At 38.8% G+C, this 24,889-nt stretch overlaps 1 protein-coding gene across 1 annotated transcript in view; it reads right to left on the bottom strand.

Annotated features, from left to right (window-relative positions):
* The window catches only part of SMARCAD1 (SWI/SNF-related, matrix-associated actin-dependent regulator of chromatin, subfamily a, containing DEAD/H box 1), a 42,737-nt gene that overhangs the window by 4,798 nt on the left and 13,050 nt on the right, over positions 1–24,889 (bottom strand). The window contains exons 5-19 of the mRNA XM_033060747.1: positions 24,114–24,177; positions 19,569–19,657; positions 17,595–17,684; positions 16,888–16,972; positions 15,043–15,434; positions 8,847–9,049; positions 7,542–7,632; positions 5,556–5,655; positions 4,005–4,064; positions 3,723–3,798; positions 3,159–3,294; positions 1,976–2,113; positions 1,569–1,664; positions 1,032–1,149; positions 666–787 (exon numbers count right to left, since the gene is read on the bottom strand). Of these exons, the coding sequence (XP_032916638.1) occupies positions 666–787; positions 1,032–1,149; positions 1,569–1,664; positions 1,976–2,113; positions 3,159–3,294; positions 3,723–3,798; positions 4,005–4,064; positions 5,556–5,655; positions 7,542–7,632; positions 8,847–9,049; positions 15,043–15,434; positions 16,888–16,972; positions 17,595–17,684; positions 19,569–19,657; positions 24,114–24,177 (1,860 nt within the window). The remainder of the gene's footprint in view (positions 1–665; positions 788–1,031; positions 1,150–1,568; positions 1,665–1,975; positions 2,114–3,158; positions 3,295–3,722; positions 3,799–4,004; positions 4,065–5,555; positions 5,656–7,541; positions 7,633–8,846; positions 9,050–15,042; positions 15,435–16,887; positions 16,973–17,594; positions 17,685–19,568; positions 19,658–24,113; positions 24,178–24,889) is intronic.

The following is a 24,889-nucleotide window of genomic DNA, read 5'->3' as shown; positions in this document are numbered from 1 at the left end:
TCATGCTTGGAAGAAAGAGGAAAGAAAAGACTCATCTGCAGAGTATGATGGTATAGGAATAAAAAGGCACAAAAATCCTTCATAAACCAATTGGTCACTTCTTGCTTCCTCCAACCTTGTCTGGCTTCACTTTAAAACAAAGCTGTAGAATATTCAAAGCCAGCTTTTTTAGAGCCCCTGCTGCACATTGAGATTTTTTTTTTTTATTTTTTAGAAATAAGCAACAATTTTCCCCAAGCTCCTCAGGCATTAACCCCAAACAAATTAAAAAAAAAAAATCCTTAACAGATCAATACTTATGCCTTCCCTGTTTTAGTTCTGTACTGCTCAGTTCTTGCTACTCAGAAAGCTACTAAACTCAAGTGCCCACCTAAGATTTTTCTCCATAAACACTCTGGCTTTAGATTTTGGGGTGGAGGGAAGAAGTGCTAAGGGGAAGCTTATGAAAAGGAAATGACTGCAAACCCATAACTGTTCACTCCATTCTAATGATACCAAAATCAGTGTTAAATACCTATAGAGTTTGGTTAGAGCACTGGATAGATGCAGAGAAATAAAAAGCAGCAAAAATGAATTAAGTTTGGCAAAGACAACAAAACAAACAAACAAGTTTGCATTAGAAATTCTGAGACATGAAGGATTGCTTCTGAATCTCTTTCCCTTACTTTAAGCATGAGAGTGGACATTGTCCTGAGCTTGTCATTCGTGTAGTACTGACGATGCAGAAGAGGGTGATTGGCCATTTTTCTAAGTTGCATCATTGCGTTTCCCATATCAGAGTTTTTCTCTGTAAACAAAGAGGGCATCTTTGTACTACAACTGAAAATAACCATCTAAACATTTTTATCTCTCAACAGAGCTTTGTTTGCAAGAATTCAGTTTGAAAATTCACCTATTACCTGAACTTCAAAAAAATTCTTAGAAAGGACATAGATGCATAGTTTATGAGCATTAAACACTTCTACAAAGCAAAGACTAGTCACAATCAACATGTGTCTCAGCATGAAAAAGGAAACAAGGCCCTTACATACCATTACTGTTAATAGTTTTCTTGAGTTTGTTTAAGAGATCCACATAGAGTTGTTCCTGTTTCTCAGACATGGCACACAGCTCAATGACATCTTTTTTGGGAGGTAGTTGTTTAAGGACCTGACAAAACAAAATGATACCTGATAAAACCTGTACCGTTGTGAACCATCAGTTAAGTCTGCACTGTCTTACACCTGTTATGATACTCTGTTCATTCTCCTCATGCCAGCTCCTTTCACTGCTTGCAACTTCACTAACTTGGGCAGCAATTCAACACAAGTCTTGAATTGGATTATACATCAATCCCCCCATCAAGTAACATAGTCTGCACACTCCAGAACTGCATGAAATAACATTATATGTAATACCTGGAATCTACTCCCCTACTAATCAGCGTTACCCCCTTCAGACCACTGAAGCAAGCACCCATTAACATTTTTTAAGATAATTAAGTAATTTTGCCTCATATTATAGTGTTGGTCTCAGATTATCAGGCTTTTTGATAATACAAACCCATAATTTTAAAGATAAAACATTACCTCATCTTTTACTCTTCTCAAGATGAATGGTTTTATTATCTGCTTGGCATGTGCAATTCTCTCCTTCTCATATATGCTTTGTTCTTCAGCACTCTTCTAAGGAAAACATTGAAAGAATTCAATTACAGTGTGAAGCTTTCAGCTGTAACACCAACACCTTACCTTTTCTAACTTGATGAAAATCCCAGTCAAAATAGACATACCTGACTCAACCATTAGTATTCCAAGATGTTCTGGTACAGGATATTTTAATTTAAAAGATTTACTCAATTGTTTAATTTTCTAGGTTTTCACAGTCATATTACCTGTTTCCTTAAGATACCAATAAAGCAGAAGTTATGTGGCACTAGCAGTCTTCTAGCAAAAAGACAAAAGTTATTTTCAAGAAGAGAATTCATAGTACTCACTGTTTTTGAAGAGAACATCCTTCGAATTTCACTTGTGCTACTGCTGAACATATGGGGCATGACAAAATTCAAGAGGGACATCAATTCCAGCAGATTATTTTGAACCGGAGTCCCTGTTAGCAGCAAGCGATTCTTGGCCTGTTTGTCCAAAGTGGAAAGAGCAATGAGAAACATTTGTCAAACAGGCTAAAAAAATATTATTGGCAAAAAAACCCCACAGCTTCAGAGAAGTGAGAAAATGACCTTGGTTTAAATAACAACTAAATTTATTATACATTTGGAACTCATGGAATAATTTCCTTGTTAAGCCAACAAAACTGCTTATAGATCTGTGGGGAACTGTACACCAGTTTGAGACAATTAAAAAAACATTCCTGGATTTATTAGGTTTCTTCTTGATTGTTCTGTTTGGGCTTTGTTTTGGTTGTTGGTAATTTTTTTTTCGGGGGGGAGTTGGGTATTTTTTAGGTGGTATTCTTTTCTTCCTCCTGATCACTGTGTTAATTGCTGCTCCCATATCAAGCTCTCTAATGTCATACAGTACTTAAGCACAAGTTTTGAACTGCAAGTACAAGTAAATTTTATTGCTTAACAATCAGTTTTTTAAAAGGCTATTGATGAAAATATGATCTTAAAAAATAAGTTGCAGTAAATGATCTTAAGTTTATTATTATTGTACAAATACTACAGTGCTAGATCATAATACTCAGAGAAAGAGTTGTACTCAAATCTTTTCCAAAACTCAATTTACTCAGGCTGCAAGCCACAAGAAAACAATATTTTCAAGCTGGCTATTCTTACACAGCCCTATCAAAGTAACTCCTTAAATACTACAAGGTTTCAGCACAAATAATCAGAATTGTACCTTTAAAATCTTTACTACTATGGGATGTAACGAGGAATTTGCTTAATACTGAAACTCAAGCAGTACCATCATTGTAATGATGGTACAGGAAATTTATCAATTTATTCCTTTGGGAGCTTAGGTCACTGAAAGAGATCAGTGTAGGATCCACGGCTTAGACCACACCAACACTTAAATCCACTTGCATACTGCAGTTTCTCTGAAGTTACGTGTATCTGAACTTTACAGTTAATACTCCATTTTCCTCCTGCTTTTAACTACAAAACAGAAAACCCAGGAGGTGTCCCCCTCTAACCCAGCAATAACTAAACCTCTTACATTAATGGTCATGAGGTGCTGGTAGCGGACAGAGCTCATGTTCTTGAGCATATGACCTTCATCAAAAATTGCATAGTTAAGCTTCAGCCTGCGGAACAGTCCTCGATCATCTGAGCTGCTGATTGCAGAGTTGTATCTGTCAGAGACAAATATCACTTGCACTTAGTCTCTCTCTGAAAATGAAAGTACTGTTACCACAATCAAATTAAGTTCTCTGATCTTGTTAAGAGTTATGGAGAAAGTACATGAGGAGCAGTAAAATTGCCTGGAAGTAACCAACCACAAGTTTATTACTGGAAAATTATTTCAGTTTACTTGATGAGCCAGTTCTCCCAGTAATACCTCCTAAAATTCTGCTGAAGTCTATTACAATGTAATATTTTCTGTAATATACATACAGACAGATACATCTAAAGCACCTACGACAGTATCTCTTACACAATCATAAAACCATAGTTAACCATTATCCAAAACACAACTCCTAAAACTGTCGGGTTTCTTGTACCACTAGAGGTCAGCAGGACCTTACTAAAGCCCTGTTTGTAGTGTTTTAACTGTACTTACGTAGTCACAATCACATTGAAATCAACGACTTTATTATGAATGTCCACCCTGAGATGTTTCCTATCTTCTTGGGATCCTAAAGAAGGACAAAACATAAAATGAGTACAATTATATACTTTTATATACATGTAACCATTAAAGACTTTGCAGAGAGATCACTCATCAATAAATCCATATACTTAACCAACTGCCTTTAAAGAACATTACCATTAGCAATTCATGTTTTCTTACACTGGCAATGCAAAGCAACTACTGGATTTATTTCTTAAGTAGATTCCTCACCATAGTAAAACAGGACGTTCAGTTCAGGACACCACAGATGAACTTCTCTTATCCAGTTATCTGTAAGACAACATTAAAACAAAACATAAGTAATTTATACTTGATTATGCCTTACTGATTCACACCTCAGCATCAAACCAAACATCTGATTTTAATGAAAACCCCTTTAAATTTTCCTGAAGGTTAAGAAACATTCTGTCTTAAAACTGGAAAACTGATATGTAAGAAACTGAACCAACCCCAACTGGGTTTTTAGTAACTCAACAAGCTTGCACTTTAAACTTCCGCAGGAACAGGTCCTGCAGGGTCTGTAACCACTGTGTGAAATAAATACATGTGTAACTTTGCAGTTTGGTTTCTTCCCTAGACAGTTAAATCCCCGGAGAGTAAATCACTTAACTGTCAGTACGTGCCTACAGAAGAATGTCACCAGGAGAGACAGTGCCTCTGGGAGCAGGCAGAGGGCTGACAGCCTGGCTGTGCAGCTCCAGGTGTGCAGCAGCACAGTGGCCACAGGCAACACTGCTGTGCCCATGGGGCAGCTGCTTTAACAGCCAACACAAGTGCTGACCCCAAACCACAGCAGAAGGGGGAGACTGCTAAATGCCACTTGGGAAGGGGCTGGACTCAGATCAGGGATGAGGAGACACCAGAAAAGTGTCAGGAAAGCTGCCAGCAGACTGCACTGCTCAGGCATTGCCAACCTGCCTCTACAATTTGGACTCTGAGAATGACTTCACAAAAGCACCTTTGCTCATATATTTATGTACACCTCAGGCTTTAAGTAATATATGCATTAATTAAGAGTTGTTTTAAAAAATGGGTTCCAGCAGAACTTGAAAGCATACTAAAAATGATGATTTCAAACTTAAGTTGAACAACTGGAAACTTTTTTGATGCATCAAGAGAAATTTTTTAAGCCCAAGTATTTTATATTAAAAGCAGCATTTACTTTCTAAATTCAACCTGTTAATTCCCCTGTCATTCAACAAATCCAAATTTAACTCCATCAAGAACCATTTTCTGCTCAACCTCATCAGCTTTGCTGACATTTCATTCCACCATACTCTTTCCAATTTTAATTGAATTCATAAAACAATCAGAACACACAAGTAAAAGACAGTGAGCCTCATCATTTTAGGATTTTCATCTGCTTTGACAGATGCCGTGCAGTAAAGAGGAAAAAAAGACAGTACATGTTTAAAATGTCATGAAACCTAACCCTAAGCACAGCCCGAAGACTAGGAAGTTCAGCCAATATTCAATAAGTAAAAAGTTTACTTTGCTACACAAGTTCAGATTGTAACAAGCAGCTTCATTTTTTTTGAGGCAGACAGATCATCTAAAAAAGTTTCATGCTAAGTCTAATTAATTCAGAACAAGCATGCCTGCAGTATGGTCTGCATTCCAATTCAAATTACTTAAGGATTTGAGTACCACCATAAGAAAACCAATTTTTCTTTCATTTAATTTTCTTTGCTTTACTGTATGTCCATGACTGGCTTGGGGTTTTTTTTCTAACAAAAATATTTTTTGAAGCTTGTAACTTACCTAATGTTGAAGCTGGCACAACTATCAAATGGGGACCTCTATTGCCCTCTTGGTAGAGATAAGCCAGAAATGCAATAGCTTGAATTGTTTTCCCTAAGCCCTAAGAGAAGATAAAACCATTTAAACAAAATTTACAATCTGTGGGACATAAAAGTGATTTGAACTCATCAGACAATTACAGTGTAGTGATGGCCCAGCAAAGATTGGAAATCTGATTAGAAAATTTAACCAATTTTACAGAAGACAATTCTTTCTTAAGTACAACCTCAGCCAAATTTCATTATCATCTCAGCTCAATATTTGAACAAAGATTCCTCTTTCCAATTCATAAAGTTTTTAAATTATTGAATGTAATTAATGAAGTTATTTTAACTCAAGTTCATCCCTCAAATAATCTTCAAAATTTTACCTTCCTAAATCAATGGTGCAGAAAAATGATTACCTGGAAACTAAATGTTTATTTCTATTTGAGTCAGTTGCAGTCAAAGGATATTCCAGTTATTTCTGAAGTGGAATTTAATATGGCAATCAGATTTAAGACAAGTCTACATTTCCACCAACACTCACTTTTCCTGTTTTCTGCATTGTGAATTTAAGAATTTAGTGTATCTACCACAAAACACACACATTCTTAATTAACGTGAAACATACAGAAGGTGAGAAACATTGCCTAAGTCATAGCAAGGCAAAGGAGTGCTTTCATTCATGGTTCATCAGAAGATGAGCAGCAGTCAGGATTAAAAACAACAGACCACAAATTCAGCAGATGCATCAGTAAGTTTCTCCTGTTGTACAACTGTACAACTCTTAGTTCAAAGTCCATGGGGAGTGTCATGACAAGAGATGGTGGAAATGCTGCTTCTGGAGAAGTAGAGAAGGTTTCTACGCACTTGTTTTTTCAAAAAAAACCTGTTTTGAAAACGACGAAGAAATGGAGAAAATAGGGGCTCAAACACTAAACGCTGGACAAGTAGAATGAATTACATTCTTGGGCAAGGAGCTGTTAAACTCAATGGTTTGAAAATAACCTGTTGTGTTAGAAACCAGTTCCATTGCATCAGAAGACACCATGTGACTTGAAATTGTCAGTGTCCATGAATCTTAGGCTACCTTTGATTTTCAAATAGAAAGGAGTTCAGCAGCTTCTAAGATCCTGGAGAACTGTTTGCAGTTCAAGATTACAGTAATTTCACGAATACAAGCCGCACTGTTTTGAACAAAATTTTGCTCCCATACTGGAAATGCGGCTAATACTCAGGAGTGGCCAATATGTGAATAATTTTCTGACATTTTCAACCCACCAAGTCAGTGCAAACTGCAAAGTCGAGCTCCTGCCAGTAAAACCCTGCATTTACACTGTTGTTACAAATTGGTTACTCTGTTGTGTGGTGGGTGGAGCTGCTCCGTGGAGGCAGCACAGGGGATGGGGAAGGCGGGGCAGCTCCCTCCTGCTGGCCCTGCAGCTCGGGGGAGGCAGGGGCTCTCTCCTGCTTGGCCCCGCGGCTCAGGGGGCTCCCGTCCCCGCGTGCCGCCACCGCAAGAGCGGGCAGGCTCCATCCCCGCCTCCCATTGCCGCCGCAGGTGCCGGCGGGCTCTGTGCCCCCCCTGCCACCACGGGGCAGTGCTGGGCCGGGGCGAGCGAGCCCAGCGGTGGCGGCGGCCGGCCCCGAGCGGGCCGAGCCTGCACAATCTGAGCCAAGTCAGTAAACCCTGCCCTGCCGCGGTTCTGTTACTATTTGGCAACTTTGTTGCACGCAGGTCCTCGCTGCGAACGACAGAGTGGCTTATACTCGGGTGCGGCTTATTTATGGACAAAGAACAAAATGTTTGCCAACACCCGGAGATGCGGCTTATACTCAGTGCGGCTTGTATTGGTGAATTTACTGTACTTATAATCTGCTTGAAGTTTTTAAGCAAGGATATAAAAAAAGTTTGGATTTTTTAAAAAGATTTTAACAAATCTTAAATAAGCAGTTTCACACTTACCATTTCATCAGCTAAGATGCCATTCAATCCATGCTTATACAGCAGTGCTAACCAGTTCAACCCAATCTTCTGATATGGCTTCAGTTTCAAACTGTTAAAAACAATCAAGCTTATTACAACCTTTTATTTGTTTCTCCATGAAATACAACTTTACACTTACAGTAATCACAGACTGGCAGGTTTAACACTGCCTATGTCTTAATGCACTCCAGACCTCTTCATGTAGTGAAAAATAAAAACTTTCTTAATCATCTACCTGTACACAAACTGAGTTGCTTATTTGCATTTTCACAGATGCAAAACGATCACAGTAACACAAGAAATACTTCTCTTCTACAATCAGTGATACACAACCAGATAAAACCAGTTACAAACCACTCATTTTTAGAATACACAATGAATGAAGTGGCATTCTGCAGCTGCACCCCTAGTTTTGCTGTTATACAATTACTGTTTATGTCAGCAGCAAAGAAAAACTCAAACCCAAACACACAACCCACAACCCACAACACACACTCAACAGCAAGTGACCCTCTTCAGCACTTTTTCCAAAGAAGAAATGCCACCAAAGACCTTCTGCTTCCTCGCAGGTTCTATTTTTATACAGCTGAGAATCATTGTGCTCTTTACTTGTAACAGCATGCAACTAGGATTCAAGTTGCTACTTTGGCCATTCCCACTACACCCATACACTTCCTAACCCTTAGGATAATGCCCACCACCATATCCATATCCATCTCCATTCCACCTAATATCCATTTGGAGATCCTTACCAATTTACCTCTCTGAAAGAAAACCTTCCCCTCAACACATCCCTGCTGCCACTCCAACTGGATAGAGCTCCAGATTACTTTGTACATCTGAACTTCCTCACCAAAGTCTTTCATCCAGCTGATAAACCTGCTCCATTTGCTCAGATTTATTCCAATGTAGAATTTTTGAAATTGAATCCTATTTGAAATCTGTCCCCCATTACAGAAGTAGGTTTGCTTGGGCCCTTATTTTAAATAAGTTGACAACTCAAGTTTCCAATTGCTTAAGTTTGGTTGTTACATTCACCAGAAACTGGAGGAAATAAAACCCTGTTATAATTTATTATACTCTTATCCTGCCCACCAGTTTTCCTGATACACTTTAAAAATCTGTTAGATTCTCTCAAGTGTTGCACATCACTATCTAGTTCACTGAGAGCTACTAAGTACCAAAAATCTGCAACTACTTTCAGAGACTACAGTTCTGAAAACCCCAGTCTTCAAGCACACCTTATTGTCCAACACCCATCTAAAATATAAAAATGAGAGATACCTGCGATTCAAAATGGAGGGTTGTTCTATGTTCCATCCACATTCTCCATCTCTAGTAATCCTGGTTACCTGTTTTGTCAGTTTATTGGAAATGTCTTCACATTTATTCATGAGTTTTAGAACCACATCCCTCTCCTTCAGCAGTATCTTGCAATTCCACACTATATCTTCTGATAAACCAGAAGTCTTCGTCATTTTTGTAAACTGAAAAATAATAATAATAATGATTAGAAAATCTATGAACACTGGTAATAGCAGCTGTAGTGAAAATCCACAGCTGCTACAGTGGATTACTGCAGGCAGTAATTCAAGTTAGGACAGAGCAACAGCAATCCCATTCTTCTCTCAAAACTTCAAATACTCCTTACTCTTGGCCCACTGCAAACAGTGTGAATCCACACTGAAGGTCATCACTACAGCTCCTCACATTGTGAAACATGAAATCTTAAGAGATCCAAATTCTCTGAACAGTTTCTAAGGTAAAATACAGGCACTTTAAATTCAAAATCCTCAACAGGAGGCAACATGGAGTGCAAAGCCACCTTTGAAGGCCAGGCTCACTAACAGAACCCAAAAGGAAGGGGAAAAAAGCACTGATTCTCATCAAGATGCCCTTTTAAACAAACCCTATTAGATACTCAAGGTATAAGATGTAAGTATAATGTAGGCATCAAGGCAAACAAATGAACCTTTCATGAAGGTCACTACATTTTGTTATGGGTCTGTCTGGGGCTCAGCATTAATTGGTTCCAGTTTTAACTCTACCACAAAGGTAGTCAAACTGGACTTGGGCATTGTGCCAGGTTTTCTGTGCTCACCAAGTACTGTCAGTACAAAGAAGCCTCACTTCCATCACTTGCTTCAAGTCCACACTAGTTATGGTGTATTTACTTCCTCTAAATTTCAGATCTTCATCACAGTATGAATATTTTACATGCCAGAGAAAAGCAGCCTGAAGTTGCATCAAAACAGGCCCTTCATGCCCATAAATTTCTCCTAAATTCCATGTAGAGCCATCTGCAGAGAGTGTAAAACCTACCACTAAATGTTTCTGCAGTATCTGGGGTCATATTTGTAATTACAGTATTTTTCCTCAAGTAGTTATGCATATTTCACTGTAAAGAACAGGCATTTTTTTGTTTATTAATGGATTTAAAGAATTGAAGAATATAAGATGTTTTGGATTCATCATTCTGGTATTAAAACAGAAATGATCACACAGATTTTTCTGAATTTGAAACTGGGGGTCTGTTAAAGTTTAGCACAAGACCTCATATGTATATATCCTCCAAGAATTCCTTCCATAAGAAAGGAGTCATATGATCCAACTCATCAATATTGCCACATTGCAGAGTGGAAGAGGAAGTTTCATTAAGGTAAAGAGTATAACCAGATGAAATTAAAATAGAATTAAAAAAACAGTTTTCATTAGAAAAATATTTTAAAAATAAATGGAGTGAGGGAATTACAGTTTGGGGGTGTGTTTTTGTTTGTGTTTTTTCCATTTTAAACAAACCCCAGAAAGTTAACCAACAATCACAGATTAGACCAGGCTAAGGTGCACATGTCAACACCTGTAAAGAAGTTTTCTAAACAGACACCTCTATTTAGAAATAAAAAAGAACACAGTTTTTAATAGGTGCCTACCAAATTTCGACATTTGTTTTGATGACTAAAGCTCTGGTTGGCGTGAATAGAAATCCTGTAATCCATAAATAAAGGTGTGGAGAATTGAGCCATCTGTTATTAACAGAAATTGTATTGTTTCATGTCAGCACATTAACATCCATGTCCAAGTCGCAACAAGAAATACTTTAGCCACTGGTTTGCATGTGAAACACAGGGTGTTACCCTGCTCAGAACACAAAGCAGATCCACAAGTGGCCTTGGCTTTCTACAGGTTCTGACACCCTCCTATGTTCAGCTTTTTTCAAACGAGGCCCAAAAATGTGAGACCATCATGCAAACTGAACCCATGAGCTTTCCCAGCACACTTGGAATTGCCACACCAGCACACTCTGCCTGGGCTTACTTTACACCAATTGCAAGATCATGAAGGGTTTCCACTTAATGCCTAAGGGTGAAAGTCAGGCTCAGCCTCCATCAACAAACTCCAGTTACACTGTAAGCAGTTTCCCATTGCTAACCTGATGCATTTGCTGCTTCCCTTCAACTGGCTTTGGTGCAAAGTGGTTCTGGAGTTTAGCTTTTGTGGTAGTTTGTATATGTGCAGCCAAACAAAACGAGATGACAAAAAATGTGGAGCTACTCTCCCTTGAGTCTGTATCTCCTAGGTCATACACTGCTGCAGGGTACAGATTATGATGGACAGGACATTCACCTCTGACAGCTCAGCTCTCCCACTCCCCTAAAAATGATGTGCTGTGTCAGCATTTCAATGCAACACTTTCCATCAGTTTAACTTGTGTGTATTCTGTAGACCACAAAATCTTTACATGCTAAATAAGACATCTTATTTTGTGATAGAGTAATACTGTGAATGACAAAAATTAGAGGATTCAGCAAGTCTCACACTGATACATGTTTTTATGGTAAAAGGAAATCCAAACAGGTAACAGTTATACACCTTAAAAATAAGAAACTGAAGAGCATTAAACCCTCACCAGTTCCTCTCCCACATTTACCAGAGGAAGTAGAAAATTGCAGAACCACCAACCCGGACCCCAAAACCTCAGCTGAGCTCCTCTGGGAGCCAGACCAGGCTCTGCTTTTGTTTCTTGGTGCACAGTGAACCCAGGGAAGTACTGCCCTTATATGACTGTGCTTACAGCCTCTCTCAGCCTCTCTGCTGAGAAATGGGGCTGAGTTTCCAACACTGGGCAATTCCACAGTTTGGAAATGAGAGCACTGTTCAAATATAATTAAGCACCAATGAGTTTTTAGAGGAGTTAGGATGGGGGAGAAGGGCAACTGGTGCCCAGAAGTGCTTCCATCAAGGAAAGAAACCATGCTGTCTGCTGGCCCACAGTCTTTGCCAGTGGAGTATCATCAGGACCTCAAAGCAAACAGGAGAGAGAGGTGAGGAGCCAACACAGGAGGCTGAGGGGAAACCTCACTGCAGCTACAACTTCCTCACAAGGGGAACCAGGAATGCTGGCACAGATCTTTTCTCTGTGGTGACCAGGGACAGGACCAAAGGGATAGGCCTGAAGCTGTGTCAAGGCAGGTTTAGGTTGGATATTAGGAAAAGGGTCTTCACCCAGAGAGTGGTTGGGCACTGGAACAGCTCCCCAGGAAAGTGGTCACAGCACCAAGCCTCACAGAGGTCTGGAATTGTTTGGACAACACTCTCAGGCATAGGTGTGACTCCAGGAGCTGTCCTTTGCCATGCCAGGAGATGGGCTTTGATACCATCTCTTCCAACTCATGATTTCTATGACTCTGTGACAACACTCCCCAGGAGAGAAGGTCTCTTAGCAGTTGTTGGTCTACTACCTCATGTCTGTCTGGAGGAGATATAGAGCATGAGGGCAGCACAGAGCAGGTCTGCACTGAGAAACATCTGAACGCTGGCCCCTTGGACAAGATCTACCTAACATGTGATATCAGACCAAGACATGGGGAGGTGAACTTTCCTCTCCACCCTGTCCTGATCCTTCGCTTCACCTTCCCCTCCACAGATGATGACACTCTTGGAGCTTGTCCCCGCCCCTCTTCATAGCCCTCGCAGCCATGTTTCTTCTAACCATCCTTCAGTTTCTCTACCACTATTCTACTCCACCTGTATTCTAATCAGTAATTCCCAGCTGTGCAGAGTGCTCCTCATTATCTCCTATTTGCCCATCACACCTCCTCTTATGTCTCAGCTCCATGCTTGAGCTTTGCAGAAGCACCTGGGCCCAGCTTTCCAAAGCCTCTGCCTCAGAAAGCAGTGTGCAATTTTTGGTTATGAATATGAAGAGCACTGAGAGATGCGCTCTCAGAAAACACATCCCAATGTCTTTTGTTACCTACTACTTTCCCTATGCACACTATTTATTCTGGACCACCAGTCCTCACACACCTTGCTCACTTCTCGAAGGAGACAGACACCTAAAGCCTCAAGGACATACCTGATGCTCTTTATGCAACCCAGTGTTTGGGAGGAGTCTCTCCCATCTGGTCATGTCCAGCACTAGACTGGATAAAACCACCCTCCTGGAAAATATACCTGATCTACAGAGTAAGCATTTCTAAATTGCCAAATGAATTAATCTTTGTGAGCAAGGACAATTTCAGCTCTCTCCATTTATTTTGAGAACCATGTCTACTCTTTTTTTTTTCTATGTGTTTTAAGCATTACTAGATTAAGTAAAACTCTTGAAATATCTACTCCAAAGAGTAAGTATTTCCAAGTGCTCTTATTAACCCTATGAGCTTATGAAATTAATTTAAATCCTCCTGGAAACAAAATAGCTTAGTGCAACTTAAAAAACCTGTCCAGAATGGAAAAAAACATTCTCATTTATGTCTTCCTGGAATAAAACATTCAATCTACAAATAAGTAGGCTTTAGGTTTAATCTCAGACTGAGTCTTAATATCTCCCTCAATTCTAATAATGAACAAGTGGTAACAACTTGTAGTACTTGACATTGTGTTTCACAAGGTACCATTATAGTAAAAAGACACTTTAAAACTAAGCCAATTTCTTTAACGCTCTAACTGAATCAGCTCTCTCCATTATTCTAACCACCCTTATTAATTAGTAGGAAAAACACTGGGATACTGAGCTACTAGATCTTTATAAACAATTAAATCCACATACAGATATAAAATATCTGCTAAAATCTGCTGCAAACCACTTCTACTCCGGGCAAGTATTCACAATACTACATAAACATGTGGCTGCTGACAGCAGCAATCTTCATGAAAGACAAATTTCAAATGCAAACAGGCCCATGCAGCTTTTTTTTTTTACTGTAAAATATTTTACACAGAGAAAAGGAGAAGAGCCCTGTAGCAAATACTTCTGCAAAGAACTAAGCTCAGACAAAATCCAACAAGTTTAGAAATAGCTGTGTGGCAGATGTTCTGTGAGAAGCCAAAGGCTTGGGGCAAAACGGATTTCTTTTGCTGCATACCAGTACCTTGTACTTTTTTCAAGTATCAATTTCTTGTCTCCCCCCTTCCCTTACAACACAACATACAAAGATCATTTTGTTTTCCTTAAAAGTGTGTTTAATATTTCTTATTGTTTTGTGGCAATATATTTCACACACTGAATAATAAAGGTTATTGTTTTACACATATTGAAGAAGTTATTGCATATATAAGTAGGGGACAGAGGGTTCACAAAGCACGCAGATTAAAAAAAAAACACAGACACCAATTGGTCTGTAAAAGGCCTGTGCACAGTTACTGCTCTAAAAACCAAAGCACTAACAGATTAAATCAAGACAATCTGCGGTAATGAACTTCAAATTTCTTACCAGGACATTGCTCTTAGCAGGTCTGAGGTCTTGCAGTTAAGTGAAACTGTATGAAATATGAAGTCTACAAACAAGCCATGGTAAAGTCTGAAAGTAACAATGAAGCGACAGTAGATAATGTACTTACCAAGAGATAGCTTTCCCTTCCGTGGTGCATTGTGGCTTAGCCTTCTGATGCTTTACCTTTCATTAATAAAAATGCTACAACTCACTCCACTAAAAATGGCTGCATTGCTTAGCTAGCAAAACCATGCTACACACTAAGCTACAGTAGAATAAAGGCACAAAAGAAGAAAAACAAAGAGAACGACCATTTCTTGCCTGAAACTGAAAATATCCATGCTGGCTTCTTCAATCGTGGAGCTACCCTGGAAGCTGCTGCTGCTACACAAGTGTCTGCAGTAAAGGTCCTGCCACATTCTTCCCTCCTGCATGGGTTTTCAGCTACAAGAGCTCAGAACAGGCTAGCAAACACCTCCTTCTCAAGTGAAAGCTCTAATTTCTCCTTCTGCAGTGAAATCAACCAACTTTCTGTGCTACAGAGTGAGTGACAGTAATGTCAGCCAATCAGCTTGAGTTTTCCAGAAAAATCACCCCTTAATTCATTCAAAATCAGGTCATATGACACTATTTGAAACGCTATTGGCTTAGGAGGAACCTAGCATTTTAGCCTAATGAGGATAAGGCCACGCATCTAAGCCTCCCTAGGCTGAAGCCACCTTGACTCTAGGCAGGCTGGGGATAGGAAAGGAAGAATGCAGACCTACCAGAGCCTCCCAGCTGTTAAAGGGCCGGAGCGCTATTATCTTCTGAGCCTTTTTCTGAGAACACTGGGGAATCAGAGTCAGTTCACTCAGGGAAGCATCCTGCAGGAAGCTGAGGATTTTTGCTTTGTAGCCATCCTCCATCACTTCGTCACCACTGCTGTAGTCCTCATCCAGGGAGCTTCCGCCATCTTCGGAAGCGGAGTCATCCTCCATGGGCTCTGTTTCTCTTTCAGCACTCCAAATGCTCCTTTTGCCCTTGTCCTTTTTCTGAAAGCCATTCTGCTCTTTTTCAGAAGCTTTCCGCTCCATCTTATCTTTACTCTCCTCACTTCGGCTCTGAGGGGAGGCTTCGGTCCAGTCAGCAACTTTCCTTTTGGGAGGAAATTCCACACCTATGCATACAACACAGAAGGCAACAAGTCAACACGTATTGGTAGGGGGCTGGTGAAAACACCAGTTGTTCTTCCAAAATAAAACCTACAGATCTGTAAAACACAAATCTAGTATTTAATACACAAGGACTCAACAGGTGTTACTAAGAGAACAGAAAAGCAAATCTGTATAAAATATGTAAATAGTTCTACCTGTGAGTATAAGATAAGCAAAGCTCATTTGTATAACGCTCAGATAGCAGCAGGTTTTAAGTATCTTAAAATAGAGATGATCAACATAAGGTAATATTTGTGAGCTGCAGAAGTTTTGAAGCAAGAGCAAAGAACTCTGATGCATCCTTAAGATGAGATACTGGTCCAACTGCACCTGACTATAGAGGTATTAATTCTGCTGACTTGAAAAAATAAGCTTTCTTTCACCAAGAAAATTATATATTTTTTTTTCATTTTAATGCACTGTAGTACAGTATTTCAGGTGGGACAATGAAAGCACGCTCTTGTTACAAAAACTCAAAGAATGAGGCATCTCCAAATAAAATAACTCAGGTGCCTTAAAATAAGACAGAAGTTATTTAACACAACACAAGCAATTAATTTTCAGGAGTGCACTGTAAGGATTTTGATTCCTTCATTGCAAGAGAGCAGTTGCAGTGCAGAAGTTTCTCTTCTTCCCAATCCCAGCTTTCTGCTGATTGAGTCCAACCCTGACATCTGCCTTCTCAGAAGCAGCAGTAAGGACACAACTTCCTGAGCACTGACAGCTCTCTCCACTTGTAAAGAATACAATTAAGAACATTACCCTATCCTAAGAACCCTTAAATAGCTGATACAGCAAAACATGTACATATCTGACAGCTGTGTAACACACTGAAATGTAATCAACTCATTAAACAGGACTTAAGTTATAACTTGCAGATTTACTTGGAATCACTGGGTTTGCTCCCTGCCATGCTTAAAGTACTGGTATTTACAGACAGGTTGCATAATTAAAGACCAGTTTCTAGTATGTTTCTCTCCTAGAATACATTTTAATAAGGACAAAATAGCAGATATCACTTGTTACCTATGCAGTTATTTGAGATTACTTGTTTAGAAACCATTAACTTACAAATAGTGCAGTTAAAAAACAAACTTTTTTTTAAACAAGCGGGAAGGGAGCAGATATCGGCTTTGACATGTACCAAAATACATTTTAAGAGATACCCATAGGCAATTACAACTTTTCATACCTATCTGTATTAGCAGGGCAAAGGTATTTACCCCTAGTTAGAGAATAAAAACAAAACACAGAAAAAATTGAGCTTCCTTCTTTTATCCTTCCTGCAATACTAACTTCAAATAAAAGTGTAAGTTTCTAGGCATGGTGCTGTCAGGACTATGATTGCTAAACATTCAAAAATATTTGCATCACAAATCTGTTTTGTCTTTGGAGAAAAAATATAAATATCTTTACCCTCCTCGTCGTCTGCAAATATTTTCAGGGCCTCCAGTGCATCATGAAACACCCAGTTATGTTCCTCAAGTACCTCTCTCAGCTCCTAGTAAAAAAGAAGACATTTCGCATTGTAGAGAGATAAGCACAAGCTAAATTTCTGTGCCTTATAACACCAAGCAAAGAAAACCCCTGTAAATCAGATGATTCAAAATAAAAGGAAATCGAAACGAGAAAACCTTTCAGTTTCTTTGTACACTCAGTTTAGGCAGAGCTGCATTCCACTTTTCAAAAGCGTAATGAACAAGCTTTGTTTCCAATAGTTTCAAGCACAGTACTGAAAGGGCTCAAGCAGTCGCTGAGGACCTTCAGGTACTTAAGTAATACAAAGTGAAAAATATACTTAGCAGTCTGGGGGAGAAGAGGAGAAGGAGAGGGAAGGATCATTTCCCCTTGCATTTTTACAGTAAGTCATCAAATTTGACTATGCTAGGTTTGTCATAGGGCCAGAAATGGAGAAACAGCAGTTCCATGTAGTCCTAACCACATCCCACAGCTCTCAGTTCAGGACAAGCTACATTTTAAAAGCCGGAATAGCAAAAGCCTTCCTACCCTGTGCTCTTTCCAGAAGTGCTGTCGGTATAAGAATTGTTTCATATGGACTAGCAACAGTTGCAGTCTTCTCAGGACCTCAAAACCTGATGTGCCATAGGGAGAAATCAGCTCACCTCCTTATCCAATCCAGGGAATGAAGCTTGCAACTTCTTCACAAGCATCTCTTGCCTCTCCCATTGTCTTTTGGGGTCCGAGTCATCCAGCTATGTTAAAAAAAGGTACCTATTAGGTTTAATATTAATTACAACTATAAAAACAGAAGAAAACCTCATCAGTATTGCTAATCTTTAAAGAGTCACTCTAAATGACAAAAGCACTTAAGACAAATTCAAGCTGAAGCCATTCCTCATACAGTCAATGATCAAAGAAAGCCCAAAACTTTCACAAACATAAAAAATGTATTTAGTCATGAAAAACTGGAACTCTTTACTTGATAAGCATACACAACGCAAAGTTATATACCAAAATATAAATAGTTTAGAACTGTCTAGCTTATTTTGCTTTAAAAATCAAAGGTTATTAGCAATCCCAGATGATATTTAAGGCAGAAGATATCAAGGTTGGTGATCAGATTCGCTTAGTAAGCATGCGGCATTTAACCCACCACAGCCTACACGTATGTCAAATGGTGTGTTTAAGATTTATGGGTAAAAAAATCCACCAATATTATGTCATAGTATCATGGAGTCACATCAAAAACTGGCAAAACTTTTCATCAACTAGCTTCACTAACAGCTACTACTTCCTGCAAAATGGAAGTTAACAAGTGCCAAAACTTCCAAGGGCCACAAGCCCTCTGCCTGTACGCACCACAAAGAACTACATTGAGTTTCTTCCTAGAGCTCTGAATGCAAAGTGGTTACAGAGCGAGTTGTCTACAGCAGAGATACCAATAGGCTGGATCAACATTTACTTTGCTGAAGGAGTACAAACCACACTACCCAGAGGCACTCAGTAACAGGACATTATTCCTTTCCTCAGTGAGTCTACAGTGTCACCAAGAGAGAGCTACAGTCCATAGAAGAGCTGCCCTCGTTTGCTCTGGTCTTAGGAACCACAAGGAAAAGCAAGACCAAGGAAAAAAACCCTGCAAGTTCTCACTATAGTTCTCTATAATGAGTTCTAAAAACCCATATTCCATGTTTGTTTTTTCCCAATCTTTCTCCCTTTAATTGTAATCAAACATGTTAATAACAGAAATCAAGCTGATGTATAATACCACATGCAGTGGAGCATTGTTTGCCAGGTTGGCTGGTTAATAATTAGCAAAAGCCTCCTTTCATAATCCAGGGGTTTGGTGAGGAGGAACAAACTCAGTTCACATCTCTCTTTCAGGAAGAAAGAACTACAAATGAGTTGTAATATTTTTCCTTTAACAGAAAACTGCTTTATTTGTTTCTGAGGAAAATATTAGTCTAAATTTCAACAGTCACCCTCCTTCATCCAACCTCCAGTGTATATGTAGAATTCCCATTCCCTACATAAGCAGCTTTCAAGGATGTCTACTGGGATGCATGGGAGATGGCCTCATGACAGCACTGCAGGACTGTACAAACCTGCCAAATACCATCCTGTGTGCACTAAGATCATGACATAGTTCCCATTAATTAGTACAAGTCAAAGCAGTCATTCCTTTGAATGTAACTACTTCATTATATTTAAAGATTTCCCTAAGTCATAGTTTCAAATATTTTAGCAACACCTATAACAAAGAATAGCAGCAGATATAGCAAAAGATGTCAACTTCATGTGCTTGATGAAACACAAGAAATGAGGAGGGCAAGTGATCCAGAGCCTGTAATTCCCCCTGAGGTTAACAAAAACTGAAGGGTACTCAGAGCCTCACACACTGCTACCTGCTATCAACTACTTCCACAAAAGCTGTGGTGATACAAATCCACAAGCACTGAAGAACAAAGCAGGTAATTCCATTCAGAATGTCAACAATAAAAAATGTACAAAAAACTCATCCAGATGGCAAGATCTGACTTGACTTAGCTTTCTAATAAAACACGCTACTGTCAACTGACCAAGTCAGGTAATTCCATTTATTTTACAAAGCACAAAGAGAAAAGCAGAGTACTTACATAATTAGCTCTTGACTTTTTTGCAACTTGCTCATTTTTGGTTTTGCAATTTGTCGGAGAATCTCTTAATTTCCTTTTACCAGAGGCAGCTTAAAAAAAATAATTGAGATGGAAAAGAAGAATTAGTTCCTTTTATTAAGTTCACCCCAAAACAGTGGGATATTTTAATTACTACAACAGTGTAATAGCTACTTGTTACCCACACAATGTTTACCAGTCTCCAGAACAGTTTCCTACTACAGACCACAGATATATCGAAACTTGAAGCAAAGCAGCTGCTTGAAGGTACATGTTTATTTACCTCTAAGTTATCTTCAGCAGTCTGGCAATTAATCAAACAATTACCTCTCATATATAACAACTGAAATAGCATTTTATTCTTCTTTTTTTATAATTGCCACATGTTATTAGGCATAAGTTGCATAAAGGTGTATCTATGTCTGGTTTTATTCAAGCTGCTATTTTTTCCAGGCTGAAGCCCGTCTGTGTGTTGGAATATGTACATCACCGCAAATCTGGAAGTGGTGATGACTGATTTCTGGCTCAGGTGCACACTGGAGCAGTTACCAAATGCTTTTCAACATTAAATCCAGACGTCTCAAAGAAAACTATGCATATTAAGTCTGTGATAACCTTATCACTTACAAATAGTCCACATGAGCCATAACTATCTTTAGGCCCTGGTGATTATCAAGAGATTATCATCTCAGCATTAAGGCTTGCCCAGCCAGGTGCACCTCCAGACTGCTGCTTTGCATGGCTCATGAAGGCGAGAACACACTACCAGTATTTCTACACACCAGCTTGGCTTGAAGCAGCAATACCAGAACAAATTATTGTGAAAATTCATAGTCCATGATCTGAAATAGTACTGAAAGTTAAATCTTCTCTGGAACAGTAAGTGCCTGCAGAGTTTTGGTGTCCGATGCTAGCATCTGTGGCCAACCTCCCCTCCCAGCCCGCCCTGGGAGTTCAGTGAATAAGTGTGCCCACACACAAAAAGCACATTTGCTTTCCAATCCAGAAGACTGCCTGGATGATCAAAACAGTTTTAACTCAGGAACATTAAGTAGCCAAATCTTTGTACAAGAAGACACTTTGTGTGGAAATACTTCCAAATAAATTTTCTACTACAGTCATTCGCTCTGACATCAGAGAAGTGGAATATGAATATTGAAAAAAAAATTAAAACATCCCAAAGAAGAGTAAAGGAATATCAACTCTTCCTTAAATTAAGGATCTAGTAAGAGAAACTAGAAAACATTAAGATTTTTTTCAAAGTCTGTGCATTAATATATATTTAAGTAAAAATATCACAGAATCATAGAATTATTTGGGTTGGAAGAGACATTAAAGATCACTTAGTTCCAAACCCCTGCTGTAGTCAGGGAACCTTCCACTAGATAATGTTGCTCAGAGCCCCATTCAACTTGGCCTTAAATACTTCCAAAGAGGGGGCGTCCACAACTTCTTGGGCAACCTGTTCCAGCATCTCCCAAGCCTCACAGTAAAGAATTACTTCCTGGTCTCTAATCTAAATCTACCCTCTCAATATGAAGCCATTTCCCCTTTTTCTGTCACTACATGCTCTTGTAAATAGTCCCTCTCCATCTTTCTTGTACTGGAAGCTACGACTGGAATAATGCCAGAATAAATACAAAAGGCACAGTTCAAAGCATCCAGAGAACGTGTCAAATGTGTCAGTGGAGGCTCTCCTTCACCATTTAGACCTTGACCTTTCTACCCAAGACCCAATTTAAACAACATTGCCAGGAAAATGCCTATTACTAGTTTAAGTCTGAGAAATGTGTGGTTGTCTTGATAACCAAACTAGGAGCTGTCAGGCTGCTGCTGGGTCAAGCACTATAAGTCATTGGAGGCCTTGTGCTATTATTTCTTAAGCTCAATTAATGTTGTGTTCAGGGTAGATAATTCTGAATGTGAACAGTGATCCTGCAAACTCACTCTGTCCTAAAAAAATATGTGGGCTGGATATAAGCAGTATTTTCCTGCTTTTAGGTCATGGGCTGAGCACTCAAAAGCCTTTGAAGGAAGCCACAGCAATTTTAGAGGCAAGTGAACTGAAACAAAGTATCTGGAAAACCATGGTCTCAGAAACCTATAAACACAGAACTATTTCAAAATCAACCTGTGGTCTTTAGAAACACACCATATTTGCAAATGACAAAAAAATCCCAACTTTCTGAAGACATCTACTTTGCAAAGTACACTTAATTTTTCCTTCCTGTGCTAAGGAAGTATAAGGTTAAAGGGATAAAGGAACTCTTACTGTTAGATAAGAATCATCCCTGGAGTGCAGGCAGGGCACACCAGGCCTTCCAGAGGAATCCTTCTTCTCCCCATAAATTTTATAACTAATGAGCAATGAGAAAAGCAGCGCCAAGTTCTCAGACTTTAGAGAAGCATCTGTAATTATTTCTCCTGTTACTTGCTGCTACCTCTAAAAAAAAAACCCCTTTTATTACTGTGACTTCCCTCATCTTGATAAAAGAACACAGTAATTTCTCACTGCTCAAAAAGCAGTGAATACCAGACAAATTTATATGAGGCTTCAGCTGAGAAGCACACCCACCACTGTGGTTTTCAAGACATACAGAAAACAACACCAGAAAGAAATCACAAGCAACAGGTATTACCAGAACTTCACGTCTCAGACACATATTTTCAATGTGTCACATTTAATCTTCATAGTTGAAAAAAATCTGCACTGTTTTTGATACAACTTTTGTTTTTTCTATACAACTATTGAATTCAAGCTATAAATACAAGATTTTTGTCATTTTGAAAGGACAGAAAATTTCAAGGATATCTTGATTACACTTTCTTCACAAAGCCGTACTCTGCAAAACTAGCATGCCTTGACCTCTCACATGTCAACATTTCACAACAATTAAAGCATATCTGAAATTGACACAGTTAAAGCAGATGTTCAGTAACGTCTCCATTTTTAAAAAATGTGTCCAAAATGGGGTGATTTATACCATCACTGTCAGACATGCTTACTCCTATCTAAATATTTTATACAACAGCTGTGATTAGTGAGAATTTTGCTGCCAAGACACCTTTCCTGTGGCTCATACTGAAAGGATGTGAAACAACATTCTTAAATCAACACAAAAATGGCCAAAAGGCAGGGCCTACATACCAGAAATCAAAGTCATTTAGCTCAAACAGTGAACTGCAACAAAGTTAAGGATATATAGTAGCTTAAATTGGATTAATATTTATCAAAACCCTTGAAAAGTAATCAGTCTTCCAGGAACAGCATCACAGTGTATTTCTCAAAACATGCCAGCCTTGTTTCCTACAGCCACTAGGCAAGAATTTCCATTTGCAGTATCTGACCATGTACGCAGTGATAAACTCAAAATGGTCTGGTTGGCTAAAAATCCCTTCCCTCAAGGGATGCTTGAATGCTTTCAAAGCTTCTTGGAAATTGATAAAAATCTTAGCACTTCTATATGAAAATACAGTAAGTACAAGAGGGGGAACTAAATAAGCAAAAAAATGTACTTTAAAAACAGGAGTAGAAAGTTCTCCCTCAAAATACACTTCCTCCTAGACATACTGCTTCAAATCCACAGGATCCTGCATGAAAAGATGCATGAACTACTTAGAACAACTAAATAATCAAGAGTGGTCATAAATAGCTTTTTCCATCATTTCCATGAAGATCTCACAGGAAAACCTTGGACAACTGAACTGTAAACAGATTGTTGATCTGCTTTCTATAATATCAGCATTCCACTCTTCCCTGACCAACTGCAATAAATCAAAAATGTAAGACAAGACTTAACCCTGGGCTTGGGCGATGGCAAAAAACAAACCCGAAACACAAGAATTATGACCCTTTTACACATCTAACACTTGTAACACACCCCACAAAATGCGTTCGGTTTTTTGTTTTGCTGTTTCTTTGTTTTGGTAACAGTATGAGACTGCATAAATTGAGGTGCAGAACAGACACCCCTAGGTTCTTGAGGGTTCATTAGCATGGTTTGGGTGATGTTTTGCTAGAGAAACAGTGGGATCTGTCTGATGTTTTAGACTAACTTCTTACTCAGAATTACATGCAAGTCTTGAAAGCAAACTGAACAAACAATATATATATATATATATATATACACCCAGTATATTTTTTCCATACTACCCAACTGCTCACCTAGAACACTTAGAATTACTTTTGCTAACCCCTTACTATTTGCCTCAAATTCTGGACAAAGAAGGAACCAGCAAGAACAGAATCACTTAAGGACCCACAAGCGAAGCAATCCTGAGCTTCACAGAACAAATTCCCCTTTCTGGTTTTATTTACAGATTTTGATCCACATCCTCTTTTCATCCTTCTCCCTGCAAAGGCTGTAAATTCAGTTTTGTGTTATTACAATAAACAAACAGTACTGTAACTTTTAGCAGAAGCTTTGCCCCTTTTTAAATACCTCCTAATTAATTTCACTGAATTAGCTACAACTTCAAAAGTTTGGGTTTTGTTTTTGTTTTGTGAAGGTTTTTTATTAAACATACCTTTGTAATTGAGCTTCAAACCAGCAGCTATTGCTTCATCCATTGTGCACGCTGATTCTATCAGCTGCAAAACAAAAAAAAGGCAACTGCTAAGTGGAGAAATTTAATCCAGTTGAACAGAGGAAGACAATGCTATATCAGCTGTGACTGAAAAATACTTTTAAAATACCCCCCAAATTCACATGCATTATAAAATCCAAGAGCAAAACCAAGAGGTATCAAATTAACTGGAGTGATCACACAAGCTGCATTTGGAAACTCGGTAAAACACATAGGAAATATTTTGAATCCATGTAGTTCATTATTGCTTTTGTCCCTATTTCACAAACATACCTACTCAGAAGCTTTTTTTCAATGACTATTCAATGTTGCTATCACATAGCAAGATAATAAAACCTCCTAATTTATTAACTCACAGTGTCTGAATACTACTGTGATGCACTGGTCCATTTCCTGCAAGTAAATGCATGAAATGTATAATGTACCTCAAGGTTTACCAATACATCCTTGCAGCCCTAGATTGTTTCTCCATCCACATGTTATCTCAACATAGATCTGCTTTACAAACTGAAAGTTGAGACTTTCAGAAGGTTTACTGGCAAGTGAGGTAACAGTAGCAAAATCAAATGGCCTAAATCTTACAAATATGAAAAAAAAAACAACAAAAAAATGAAGTTATGAGGAATCCTGACTCCCAAGTATCAATCCACATTTGGAAACAGCATCTTACATTTTGGCTATAATAGCACAATTTTCTTTCCAAGAGGTTCATGATT

The sequence above is a fragment of the Catharus ustulatus genome, chromosome 5 (genome assembly GCF_009819885.2).
Source record: "Catharus ustulatus isolate bCatUst1 chromosome 5, bCatUst1.pri.v2, whole genome shotgun sequence".
Lineage (NCBI taxonomy): Eukaryota > Metazoa > Chordata > Aves > Passeriformes > Turdidae > Catharus > Catharus ustulatus.
The sequence above is the reverse complement of the archived record's forward strand: the minus strand, read 5'-3'. Positions and strand labels throughout refer to the sequence as shown.